The sequence below is a fragment of the Suricata suricatta genome, chromosome 9 (genome assembly GCF_006229205.1).
Source record: "Suricata suricatta isolate VVHF042 chromosome 9, meerkat_22Aug2017_6uvM2_HiC, whole genome shotgun sequence".
Taxonomy (NCBI): domain Eukaryota; kingdom Metazoa; phylum Chordata; class Mammalia; order Carnivora; family Herpestidae; genus Suricata; species Suricata suricatta.
The window spans coordinates 74,291,410-74,305,116 of NC_043708.1; the positions used below are offsets into that span (position 1 = coordinate 74,291,410).

Consider the following 13,707-nt stretch of genomic DNA (forward strand, 5'->3'; position numbering starts at 1 on the left):
GTCTGTACTCTCTGAGCAACATTTCCATTTCCTCCAGCCCCTGGCAACCATCGTTCTGCTCTCTGGTTCTAAGAGTTCAATTTCTTTAGATTCTACATATAAGTGAAATCATACAGTATTTATATTTCTGTGTCTAGCTTATCTGACTTAGCATTAATGCCCTCAAGGTCCATCTATGTTGTTGGGAGTGCTATGGTTCCCTTCTTTAAAAATTTTAAATGTTTATTTCAGAGAGGGAGGGAGGGGCAGAGAGAGGAGACACAGAATCTGAAGCAGGCTCCAGGCTCTGAGCTGTAAGCACATAGCCCGATGCAGGGCTTGAACCCACAAACCATTAGATCATGACCTGAGCTGAAGTTGGACACTCAACCAACTGAGCCGCCCAAGTGCCCCTCCTTCATTTTTATGGTTGATTAATATTCCATTATATATACATACTACATTTTCTTTATCCCTTCATCCACTGATGGACACTTAGGTTTTTTCCTTATCTTTACTATTATGAATAATGCTTCAATGAACATGGGGATGCAGATATCTCTTTGAGGTATTGATCGCATTTCCTTTGGATACATACGCATAAGGGGGATTGGTGGATCATGTGGTAGCTCTTCATTTAACTTTTTGAGAAATTTCCATACAGTTTTCCTAATGGCTGTTTAAAGCTGGGCACATTTTAAGTTCTTTCTTTTCTCCCTTTTCCACACAAAGGTTTATAGAGGTGAGGGAACTCATGTCTCATTGATGAAGTTGTACTTAATGAGGAATGAAATGCTAAAGAGTTTGAATTTGTTGACAGAAGGAGCCATTATAGGATTTTAATCAAAGTATTGACCCTGACAGCACTGCAGAAGACAGACTGGATAGTAAAGAGGCCAGACATAGCTCTGACTATATGGACAGATATGGACATATGTGTAGATATGTCTAAGTCATTGCTTCTTAATCAGAAGTGTGTATGACAACTGTCTGGGGAGTTTTCTAATTACATCGCCTACTTACCAACCCACAGGGAATGTATCAGATTCATGGAGGAAAGGGTAAACCTAACAAAGGTCTCCCAAGTGATTCTGAGATACCCATCACCTGCCTTCCTCCCCATTTTCCTGGTTGATTAAATGTTCAGGGTTTCTAAACCAAGGTCTTATGGCTCTTAAGTGATGGCTGCAAGTTTGCAAAAACAGTTAGTTCACGTGTTTGGTCAAGAAAGGTGAACTATACATTACGACCCACAGTTGCACACTAGCATACTACCTGTTATTGACTTTCCCCTTCAACCATATCTAGCCCCCTCCTGTTCTGCATCAGTATAAACCCAGTACCTGTTTGCCGTTGTGAGTTACTGATGACAAAATGGTCCTCAGAGTCTTGAAGCCCATGGCAATGTCTAGCAGATGGGCAGCAAAGAAGAAGTTGTTGTAGTGGCCCAGGATTGACATGGTTGTATACCAGGCAAGGTAGAGAAAGGACTGTGGAAATAGAGGCAATTTAGCAACTTTTCAGGCATTCGGGCCTCATGATGGGCCCATTAAGCCATTTTTTTCCCCTCATCTTTGGGAACAGAGCAAGTGAAAGCCCGTCCGCCTTACACTACTGTTCCCTGGTGAAGCCCCCCCCTCATCTTTGATAAGCAATCACTGAATCTTTCTTGGCACCCTTGCTAGCCTGTTACATCTAATGACATGACATCCCTGGCCCTGTGGCACAGAATCTTGTTTTTCCATACTTACATTATCAGTAAAAACAACTCCCAGCTTCCAGACATGGTACTTCATGTCGATGGAACTCAGCCTAAAGGGGGACAAGTAATTTTAAAACTTATAAATGTCAGAATGTAGTTAAGTGTTTAATAAGATGGAAAATTCAGGTTTTTTTCCTCTCAGGTTTAATAATCTAAATATGGCTCTGAGTTTAGCAAGTTGTATGTGTTCCCCATGAGACGGAGAATGGTTGAATCATGCATCCTGAAATTTTAATTAGTCTTTCTCTTTCAGCTCTATCAGGCATAAAAGCTGATAGGTCTTTACATTTTTTAAGGCAGTGTTCTCCCAATATGTTAGAACCTCGAGGGAACACCTAGGCCAGAGCCCGAGAGCACACAGACATTGTGCAGTTCCTCCGTCTGGCATGCAGAAGAGGGCTGCAAAGTCAAAGGATCTACTGTGGCCAGACATTGGATTTAAACTCCTAAGCTCTGTACCATGACACCAGAGAGGCCGCCTCTGCTTTGCTTTCTTCTACTGGGCTGAAATCAAGGGAATTTTTGTCCAAACCCAGGAGTTCAGCAATGCGTTCCGCTCCATAGAGATCACCATACTTGTTGATCACCTAAAGAGAGCAGGCAACAGGGTGAGCTTGGGCCGCTCAACACCATCCGTGATTCCTCTAGGCCCAAGGTCTTCAGAACACTCTGGGCGCTTTTAAGGGACCGATAAAGACATGATTCAAAACACAACAGGAAGATTAAAAACAATAATAACCCTTGGAGGAACCAGGAGTGACAAAGGTAAGTAAACCACGTTGTTTCAAGCGGATACTCTTTTGGAGTGGAGAAAGAAATGAGTATGCAGAAAGCAGTGATTGTATTAAGCTCTTCAGGGCAGATGATTACAGGAATGGTGCCCAAACCTACATATGTTCATAAAAAAAACCTTCTGTGACTTACTGTTTTTGAGATACCATCATAAAAACATCAAGTTTATTCATGGTTGTAGATGAAGAACTTAAAAAAAAAAACACATTTATGTGGTGGTCCTGGAATTCTCCTCAGCCCCTTGCCCCATCCCCACTCCCAGCTGACAAGGCCTACCTTTCTCTTTACGAATTTGTCCCAGTAGTTATTAGGAAAAGATCTGAAAAACAAAATGAAAAAGAGAGATTCTTAATATTAAGGCAAACACATCAAGAAGCTTTGCTGTCTGTGTCTGGATCTAGGATCTCCTTGGGTTTTGTCCTGCTCATTCAAGAATTCAGACTGATTGAAGGTCAAAGTCCTCACAGGTCTAACTGATTCATGGTTTTGCTTCTTTGTGTTGACTTCTGGAATACTGGAGAGCTGCTCTGCATTTTCTACTTCAAAATTATGGTAAAGAGGAAGACACTGTGGCGACAGACTAGACAGAAACAGATCCATGTTTCCTGATCCCAGTATAACTAGAAACAAAACCCTATAGGAAAACACATGCATTTTACCTTCATTCACTGAGTACTTAACTTTATGTTGGTACCTGGGGTAGGTGATAGAGAGTGGTGGAAAGTATAGACAAGGCCCTTAAGTTTATAAGTTTCCAGTACGGAATCATCTTCCGTTCATGTATGTGGGGTTTTCCTTAACCAGAGCGCTCATCCACTCTATTTTCCATTCCCATACAACCCCTGTGGGGTCTGCTTTTCTCAGGGAACTAGAGCCCTCCTGTCTTTTGGACACCCTTAATCCCTCAGAAGGTATTTCTGCCCTGAGCCTAGTACCTCATACTAGTTCCACTGCAAATTGTCATTGTTCAAATTAAGGAAGGACTGTCACTTTTGGGCAGCTTAGTGAAAACCATTTAAGATACTTTTCTCCTTTCCATATGAAATTGATCTTTCCTAGGAAAGTTCACTGTGAGCCTAGATTGCCCCCAAGGAACCTCTGACCCTTGGTGCAGGCATTCTTTCTTCTGTTTTCCTTAGTCATTCTTCTTGCCTCTGGAACACAACAGTCTCCTATTTTAAGAAGACCACCCAAGCTGGTGATCAGGAGGTGAGGACATCCCTCTATTCATGGGCCTCTCAGAAGAAGAACCCTGAGCAAATGCCACTTCTCCCTCAACAGGCTGACAATTTTTAAAAATTTTTTTTCTTTGTGGGGAGAGGGGGAAGGGAGAAACTAAACCATTTTGATTGTTTCAAACATCCAAATGCCACTTGAAAGCAAAAACAGAGCCTAGGTTTACCAAGTGAACTGGTAATAGATTTTATCTCTGGAGGAATGGAAGTATTATTTGTTCTTTGTACGTTTTTCTACTTGGTTTTTACCATGTATTACATTTAGAGACTAAAATAAACAAAGAAAATAAAAATCAATCCAGGCTTCCTCTGCCTACTCTCCTATCCCCTTTCTTTTAAATCCTTTATACAAATGGTCTTAACATACAACATGGCCTTGGTCACATTTTGTCCTAAGTGGAAAATTCCACAAGTGATACCACAGGGCCACTGACTGAAGGCTCCAGGCAAGACCATTTCACAGATGTGATCTTACCTTGGTCTGAGCATTCTTGCCTCCTAACTAGGTATGTAAGCTCCTTGAAGGTAGAAATCATAGTTTTACTTGATAATATCCTTTACTTAAAGTATGAGGTAGACAACATAGCCTTCAGAAGAGAAATGCATAAATCAATGGCACTTATATATATGAATGGTCAAAAAAGAATACAAGATGCTCAACCTCTTTAGAAATGAAAAAAAAAAAGCACAGTGAGATGTTTTTACACACCTACTGAATTGGCAAAATTATCTGAGTATCTTAACTAGTGTGGAAAAAGACAGAAACGCAGGAACTCTCCTACAGTGCTGGTTGGAATGTGAATCAAGACAAACGTGTAATTTTAATAGTTTCCTTATTATTCAGCAAATCCCTTTCCTGGTCTCTAGAGAAACTCTTCTCCTTGAGCATCAGGTATAAAAGTATTCATTGCCCCCTTGTTTATAAGAGCCAGAAACTAGAAACAGTTGAATTACCTACTGTCAGGAAAATGTATACATACATGATATATACATGATAGGTATTTCTATAATGGAAAATGTTACAGTTTTGAAAATGACCAAATCTTTGCTACACACATCAACCTGGGTGAGCTCCCAGATGCACTGCTGAATGACAGATTTAAATGACAGTATAATGCATATAGCAGAATTCCATTTACATGAAGTTCAACAACAGTTGACATGAAACAATGGTTCTAGGGACACATACCTACTAGGTAAACTATATACTAAAGCAAAAGAATGACTATCACTGAAGCCAGGAGAGTAGTTAGGTGGGGGTTGGGGAGGATATGAGCAGGGAGAATGGTCAGAACTTTGAAGCTGTGAGCAATGTTCCATTTTTTAAAGTTTGTAGTTCATTATTACACTTTAAAATATACATTTTATCTTTTCTTATATGTATATTCAACAATATAAAAATAAGATAGCTCTTTTTGACATATAGTTAACTGTAAAAAGTAGGTAATGTGTATTATGAGGCCATTATTGTGGGAAAAAAGGTTCATCTTTCTAAAAATTTAAAAATAGCTGTTCATGCATTTCTCTACCCCTGACCATTTAAGCCACTTCAAATTAAAAAATAAATCAACAAATATCCTTGTTGGAACGTTTGAGTGTACTCATCTTTTGTCCTTAGATCCATTTCTAGAAGCTGAACTGGCCTTTTTACTGGGACTTTTAGGCCAAATCACCTAATGTCACATATATAAACATTACTGACAGTTGCAGAAAGCTGACCAAAGAATCACAAAATTTCTGCAATGTGATGACAATGGGTCAGAAATTGGGCTTCGTAGTTTTTTTTTTTTCTTTATTTGAGCTGATTGGCAAAGACATGGAACAGGCTTTTGCTTTTCATGCTCACTTTTTTTCCTTCTATTTTAAAAAGCTCAGCTGGGGGGTGCCTGGGTGGCTCAGTCAGTTAAGCGGCCGACTTTGGCTCACTCAAGTCATGATCTTGCGGTTTGTGAGTTTGAGCCCCACATTGGGCTCTGTGCTGACACCTCAGAGCCTGGAGCCTGCTTCAGATTCTGTGTCTCCTCCTTTCTCTGCTCTTCTCCTGCTCACACTCTGTCCTGCTCACTCTCTGTCTCTCAAAAATAAACAAACATTAAAAAAATTTTTTTAAAGCTCAGCTGGGCTTTTATAGAGCTGCCTCCCTTAGTTTGCTTGACCCTCTTTGGATAAGGAGCAATTTTCTTCTCCCAGGGGTCAGAGTTGCTGTTTGCAGACATGCATATTTTAATTGGCCTGGCTAAGGGTTTCAACACAGTCACCTCTGTTTATAAATCCAGCCATGTACCTCTTTTCCTTCAGCATATTAATTTATCTTGAAACTCTCATTTTCCCAATTGTGAACACACTGGCATTTCCTTCCCTAATGATGGCAGCCATTTTCTGAACAGGTAGGGAAAGGGAGTGACAAACAGCTTGATGCCCACCACGTGCCAGGTGCACTGTACGGAGCATGTGACGTACACTCATTGATCTTCCCAGACTGCAGGAGGCGGCAGACATTCTCATGCCCCTATTAACGAAGAGGAAATCAGGGCTTAAAAGGCTTCCTCATCTTGCTCCTTTCACAGGCAGCTAAGTGACAGAGCCGACCTGGTGTCCCGCCTCTGCCATCAATGGTCTTTCCCACCACAGTACTACTGCATACATGTGCACCAAGACAGGCTTACCGCCACAGGTGGTAGCATCCCCAGCCAGATGGCTCTCTTTTTAAAATTATTTGAGAGAGAGACACACACACACACACAAGGAGAGAGAGAATCCTAAGCAGGCTCCACGCTCAGCGTGGAAGCGCTGACATGGGGTTTCATCCCACAACCCTGGGATCATGACCTGAGCGGAAATCTAGAGCTGAACACTTAACCAACTGAGCCACCCAGGCACCCACTGAAGGCCCTATTTTAACTGCTCAAGGACCTGCCTATCAAATGACAATGGAAGGAGCTCTAATACTGTCTGGGCTACTTTTCTGAGACACCTTCAGAGTGGTGCTTGCATAGGTCTGCTGTGCCATTTGGGTGCTCTGGAGAAACAGATCAGATCATCTGAGAACCACTGGGCCAGGGAAGCATTCTGTATGACTCGAACATGAAAGCTACATGCTACTGCACTGGACTGTCTGGTCTTAGTTTAATATGTTCATTACTTCCTGACGGCCTCTAGTCCTCTGTTAAATGCATAGAGATACAACACAAGTGTTTGAGGGGCAACAGGCTATTTTACTAGGAAGGCGGTAGAGAAAACAAGTCCTAGAAACAAAACAAAACAAACAAAAAAAGAAAAAAGAAAAAAAAAGGTCTACAAGGCTGGTTAAGAACAGGCCATTCTATTTATAGTACAAGCTCCTTCTGCTTTTTGGAACGGAGGTGAGAGGACACTTACGGTGTGTTGATTACCAAGCGGTCCCACTGCCCCTTAATGTCATCTTCAGATGGCTGTTCAGTGATATACAGGCCATCAAACTCCAGCTTCCTAGCAATTTCTTTTTCTCTTTTGAATACCACCAAAGGGACCTAGGAGTGGGAAGACACTGGTTACTCAAAGCAGGCTTTCTGATTAAAGCACCCTCTCCCAAGCATTTCTCACAAATTAGCCTTTCCAACTTAAGGGAGCAATAATCTCTTTTATTTTGGAAGGGTTTTTTTTGTTTTTTGTTTTTGTTTTTTTAGTAATCTCCACACCCAACATGGGGCTCAAACTCACACTCTGAGATCAAGAGTCTCATGCTCTACTGGCTGAGCAAGCCAGGAGCCCTGGGGCAGTCATCTCTTTGTAGTAGGATTCTTAGGGTGCCTAGTTGTGGGTCCAAAGTCAAATAAATGCTTTCTCACTCCTTTGGCTAATACGCTTCCTTCTTCAAAAAGCTGATCACATTTGGGCCACCCTTTAAGGCTTGGGTTAAATAGCTTGTAGTAATCAAAACTGGACTCCTTGACGCATCCTGCGGAGAAGGCCATATTTAGACCAGTCCCTGGGCCAAATGAGTTAGGTACCCTAGGGCCCCCCGGCTGGAGTTGAACCAAGACTTAGAAAGAGAATGAATTATTCTAGAATGGATTGCTCAGCCACAGAATACCATGGAATGTTCCAGCCCTTCAATGGCTAGGGTCGTGTTCATCTCACGGTGCTGACGTTTGGTTAATGAAACGTGGGGGTTGGCTAGCAGGGATGAGACGATTCACTGGGCTGGGCACAGCCTTTTGGCATTGAAGTTTTCTTCCTGAGAGGAGCACACTTACTGGTTCCTTATTATCACTCCCCGTTCTCTTAGAGTTGGAGCTTTGGTTCTAGCTTAGGGATGGTGGCGTGGCTATGGGGACCTACCACAAAGAAAGTAGAGAGAAGGAGGGGAAAGTAATCTCCTTGCTTCAACCATCACCAGACATACAATAGTTCAAATGAGGGACAGTGTTGGTGAGGTCAGAGGATACTATTGAACTCCTAGCAAATGAGAAGTCAGAATAGCCAGGGCTTCTGTAGCCAGGAGAGCTTAATGCAGACAGAGCCCGGACTTCGCAGTCAGCTGGAAAGCCCTGGTTGCTTGGCAACATCCCTGAGGTCTTGGTCTCCAGCTTTCTTCCAATAACACATTCTCGAAGCTTATGATCTCCGTATATGCCCCATGCTATTCCTTTATTTCCAAGGAAGAAAAGGACAAAATTTAGATAATTATTTGTAAAGACTGACTTCTTGCCCTTTTTATCTTTAAAATGACAAAACACCACCAAGGAAAGAAAAGACTAATGACAGGAAGGTGGCAAAGGCTAATAACAGGCATTGCACACTGTGAGGACCAATGATCGCTGCTAGTTAGTGGATGATGTGGGAGGGAAGATAAAGATAAAGCTACGCTAATACCTGCTATATTTTGAAATGACTCTGAATAACAATCATAATCATAATCCTACTACATTTTAGAGCAGTACTCATCTCTGGAATTCGAAGCGTTCCTCCCTTCAATCCTCGAAGGATTTGTATATCCTTTTAAGTAGGACTTCCACATCTTTATTCCCTAGACTGTGTTTTCTTTTTGTTTTCTCTAGGTCACTGGTGTATCTGCACTGAATCCAACAAGCCAAGCCCTAGAATGGTCAACTAAGGCCAGCCGCTAACACGCTCTAGTGGTTACTACGTTTGTGTTCTGAGTCCCTCTCTACCTTTTAATTCATTTAATACTCCCAGCTACTTTCAGGGGTTGGCGTTATTATTAACACTCATTTGTGACAAGGAAACAGGAATGGTGAGGTTAACTGGCAGAACTGTGAGTCCCACTCAGGCAGCCTGGCTCAGAATCTGTGCTCTCATCATTACAAAGGAGTCCTTAGCATGTGTTAGAGCAAGTAGGCTACCCAGTGGGGTAGCTCAACTTCCCGCATGATACTACAGTTCACAGGGGCAAGAGAGGGCCACAAAGATAGGAATCTATGTTTAGGACTCTCTCCAGGGAGAAGATGGCTTAGTGTACGGCCAAGGAGAAAAAAGACGGGGTATAGTAGAAACAGAACTAGACTTAGAAAACCAAAAATAAAATGATTCACATAAATATATGAAGATTCATATAACTATAGTAGTGTTTGAAGATGGGCCGTGTGAACTACGTCTCCCGGGATTCATCCCCTTGTATGGCTCCCGCTCATCTCCTGTCCAACAATGCATCTGGGCTGACCCTGTGACTTTAAAACCACAAAAAGGGAGTAAAAATGACACCATGCCAGTTCTAGGCCTAAGCTTTAAGAAAGGCTAGCAGCTTCCATTACTGTGTTCTTTTTGGACCCCCTGCCCCTGGCCCACCCCCCCAAGCCATCCTATGCAAAAAGTCCAGCTACCTTGCCGGAAAGAGCATACAGAGAGGCCACATGGAAGGGGAAATGCCCTGAGTTTACATGGAGAGAGAGGTCTAGCTGCCCTAGCTGAGCCCAGCCTTCCAGCTGTTCCCTTGCCAAAATTCCAGGTGTGAGAGTGCACCATCATGAATGGTGCAGCCCAGCTGAGCTGACAGATAGTTGCTAACATGGCCGCCTTCACACAGAGCAGAGGGATTGCTCCATTGTGCCCAGTCAAGCCACAGAATCAGAGAGAAAAAATAATTGTCATTTTAAATGACTAAGTTCTCGGGACAATTTGTTACACAGCACTAGATAGCTGAGACAGTAACATCAGTAAGTTCACTTCTGACGTTTCAAGTAGTTAAAACCCAATACATTCTGAAAGGTGAAAAAATTTTATAAAAATTCCAACATAAGTTCAAAGATCAGAAGCAGCTCTCATTACTAACTCCACGTGTGACTTAGCCTCATGATTCTAATCCTGTAAAATTCAACAGGAAGTGTATGAAACGGGATTCCCAGAGTAAGGCTTCTCATAGTAGGGTGTGAATACAGATTACAGGGGCGGGGCCTGATGAGTTGTAGATTCTGATGTAAAAGGTCAAAGGTAGGGCAAGCTTCTGCAGTTCTAGCCAGCTCCCCAGCGATGGCACTGCTACTGCTCCCTGAACCTCAGGCTATAAGCAAAGACCTGGAGAATAAAGGGCTCATTGGGTTCAAAATGATGCATCTCCCCCAAGGAGTCAGATTAGATTCAGAGTGGCCGGCAACTCACCTTCAGGCAGTAATAGCCCACCACACAGACTAACGAGATGACAGTGTGGATGATGGCCAAGGCCCGCAGTGCTGGTGCCATGTACCCAGTGCTTTCCTGTAGGACAAAGAACACCATCGCTTCTTCCTCTTCCTCATCATTAAAGGAATTCCACAGGTTTGCAACGTCTTCTGTCTCTTCTTCTAAAGGTTCTTCAGTGACCTGGCCCAAGACACACACTTTCTTACAAACATCAGAAAGCACCTCTGCCAGTGGGTTCTCCCCTCATTTTGTAGAGCACTAGCATAAGCTATACATGTAGTAGTAATGGAGCAGTATCTGATGAGTGATTGAGGTTTTCTTAGGTAAGGTATTCCTAGGAATCTCCGATGTCTCTAATAACTACAAAGAAAAATTTTGAGAGATAATACTATCTCTTGAAAAACAAAAAAATTAAAAATTATGAAAGCTGGGGTGCCTGGGTGGTTCAGTTGGTTAAATGCCCAACTCTTGATCTCAGGGTTGTGAGTTCAAGCCCTGCATTGGTCTCCACGCCCAGCATGGAACCTACATTAAAAAAGAATAGGAAAGCTTTACTACATATGCTATAATCCCAATGCCACAGGAGGTAATTTCTGAAATGCTGTGGTCTGGGAGGAGGCAAAGACACAAACACGCACATGCAAAAGTGCATGCATGTGTGCTCGCACACATTCGATATTTTCCATTCTTTTTTAGATGCCTTTGACATTCATACCTTCAACTGCCATTCCTACACAGATGGCTCCCAAATGTCCACCTTTGAGGCTTTCCACCTGCACTTCCATTGCCTCCTGACTTTCATCGGGACGACTGTCTGCAGTCACTTCAACCTCAGCATGTTTAAAGCCAAGCTTTGCTACACGCCTCTCTCTAGACTTCCATTTTTCCTCTACAGGCAAAGTGCCCGACTACAGGTAAAGGAATGCCATTATTAGTTCAATCTAGTGGCAGGTTGATATAGATAAAAGCAAGTTTTATAAAAATTGACTGGTGGTTTTACATAAGGAGGGAGAGGGGCAAAATTTAGAATAGCCAGTTAAGGGCTATGTCAAGAATTCAGGACCTATTATTGATTCGTTCATTCCACTAACATTTACTATGTGCCTATGGTCTACAAGACCCACTTAGTAATATTCAATATTTTTATTTATCCTGATTAGTCTCTTTTCCCATATCCCCAAACCAACTACTGTTAATTCTTCCTTCATAATAGTTCTACCATATGGACCAACCAAAATGGCTTTCTGTTACTTTACTCTTTAAGGAAAAAAAAAAAACTATATTTACTATTCATTTTGAAATGCATCATTGTGCCTAATATAGGGTGTAGAATATAATAGGTACACAACAAATATTTAGACAGTTTATTAAGTACAAGAACAAGACTGAACTATAGCAACAGCACCCTAACTGGCCTTCCTTGCAAGCAGTGTCTCCATTATTCCAAATGCTAAACACCATATCCTTTTTTAGAAGCCAATGACTTACAGATTTCCCTTAGATATTAGAATTTCTGCTCTAATTAAGGGCATAAGTTTCATTCCAATTTTTAAAAAGTATATAGTATATTTAGCAAACAACTCCTGAGTGCAATATCACCTTGTAAAAGAGCAGGATGAAGTTGATAGCGAAGGCTACAAACAGAGCGAGGAACCTCAGGTTGTAGAAATTCCTGGCCAGGTAATGCTGAAAAGGAAAGGACAGGCAGAAGTAGAAGAGTTCTGGAAGGGAGAGAGACCTTCCTTCCTTCCAACAGGAGACCCTCTCTGGCTACAAATTTACACAGGACTGGCCCTACGCCTTGGTAAGCACTCTTCTAAGACAATGCTGGACTTCTTATGACTTATTTGGGGAGGAGCCAGAGACATTGATTTAAAAAGAAATGGCCCAGAATAATGCTCAAAGGAGCCCTGCTTTGGTTTTCCCCTCGGAAATTAAAAGTCCAAACATGTCACTAGCAGAGGACTGAAATGCTGCTGTTAGGGTGTGTGCGTGCATGGATGTACGTGCACGTGTGTGCTCCATGAAGACAGCAATCTATTTAGAAATGATGAGTACTCTAGGCTCGAAGAAGAGCCCTGTAGCTCCCACCCTGGATCTGGCCAGTCTGTGGCCTAGAGTCTTTGTCCTCTTGCAAGTCACAGAGCCTCTGCCTCTCCCTCTCAAGTATATAGTTTATTTATCAAATAACCCCTGAATCCAGTATCCTCAATGTAGAAGAGCAGGATGAAGTTCATAGTAAAGGCATTCCCATTGCCATCTTCCCTACAAAAATCAGCGTTTGATGACTGGAATGGCAGCAGCTTGGGAAAAGCTCTCTGTCTCTGTGTGTGGGGGGATGGGGGGAAGGCTCTGACCAATGGTGTTGGGGAAGGTGTTGTCCTGGCCATCAACAGCTGTACCTAGGGGGGCAGTTTGTCGAAGAAGGGGCCTTACGAGCTGTGCTGAGGGATGACTGCATGTGGAATAACAAAGCTTCTGGGGAGGAACAGGAGAACCTAACATATTCTTTCTGCGTCCCAAGTGATCCGGCTATTTCTGAGCTCTGGACTCTGGCTATGTGGGCACATAACACAATGTTAAGAGAGCTCACTTGCACAGAGCACAGGGCATCCAGGACCGGGTAGAGGGGCTGGAACACTTGGCCCAGGTTACCCTCTCTCACTTTACCTCCAACACAAAAGGGAGAGACAGATGAATAAGAGGAGAGGAAGAGGAATGAGCAAGATGGGAAAGCAGAACTAACCAAACAGTGAAATAGACTCAGCAGCTACTCGTTTGAGGTCCTCACCGGGAGTGGGGCCCGGCTAGAGTGCTTACCAGTAACCTGGTCTGATAGATTTCCAGTCTTTTGAAGAAATTAGCCATGAAGGCTTCAGGCTTCTCAACTTTCTGGCCCCGTTGCCTCTTCTTCTTCTTTGTCCCTTCTATCCACAGGGCATCGGCTTGCTCTTCCTCTTTGGCCGTACCCTCCTTCTCCCCATCTTCCATGCTGTAGGAATGAGAAGCCTACTCAGCACAGAAAGGCAGCAGGAAGCCTGGCCCAGATAGGGAGACTATATTAAAGAGAAATCTTCTAATTACTCCTTGAAGATGGGCACCTCAGGTCTGTATTGTCCCACAGTGCCAGAATGTCAACTTCACATTTAATGGGTGGTGCCCACTTTGATGGGCCACAATCATGGGCATGTGTCAGTTGTAAATAAGTTCGTAGTCTTCTTAAATTCGGCTAAATAATTCTGTTTCCTTCAGAAAAGTTGTCTTTTTTTTAGTTTTTTTTTAATGTTTATTTTTGAGAGAGACAGAGCATGAGTGGAGGAG

General features: G+C 42.7%; 1 protein-coding gene across 1 annotated transcript in view; it reads right to left on the bottom strand.

Annotated features, from left to right (window-relative positions):
• The window catches only part of RYR3 (ryanodine receptor 3), a 349,369-nt gene that overhangs the window by 10,562 nt on the left and 325,100 nt on the right, over window positions 1–13,707 (bottom strand). The window contains exons 91-98 of the mRNA XM_029952228.1: window positions 13,207–13,378; window positions 11,986–12,072; window positions 10,366–10,566; window positions 7,147–7,277; window positions 2,810–2,852; window positions 2,201–2,328; window positions 1,731–1,791; window positions 1,323–1,469 (exon numbers count right to left, since the gene is read on the bottom strand). Coding sequence (XP_029808088.1) covers window positions 1,323–1,469; window positions 1,731–1,791; window positions 2,201–2,328; window positions 2,810–2,852; window positions 7,147–7,277; window positions 10,366–10,566; window positions 11,986–12,072; window positions 13,207–13,378 — 970 coding nt within the window. The remainder of the gene's footprint in view (window positions 1–1,322; window positions 1,470–1,730; window positions 1,792–2,200; window positions 2,329–2,809; window positions 2,853–7,146; window positions 7,278–10,365; window positions 10,567–11,985; window positions 12,073–13,206; window positions 13,379–13,707) is intronic.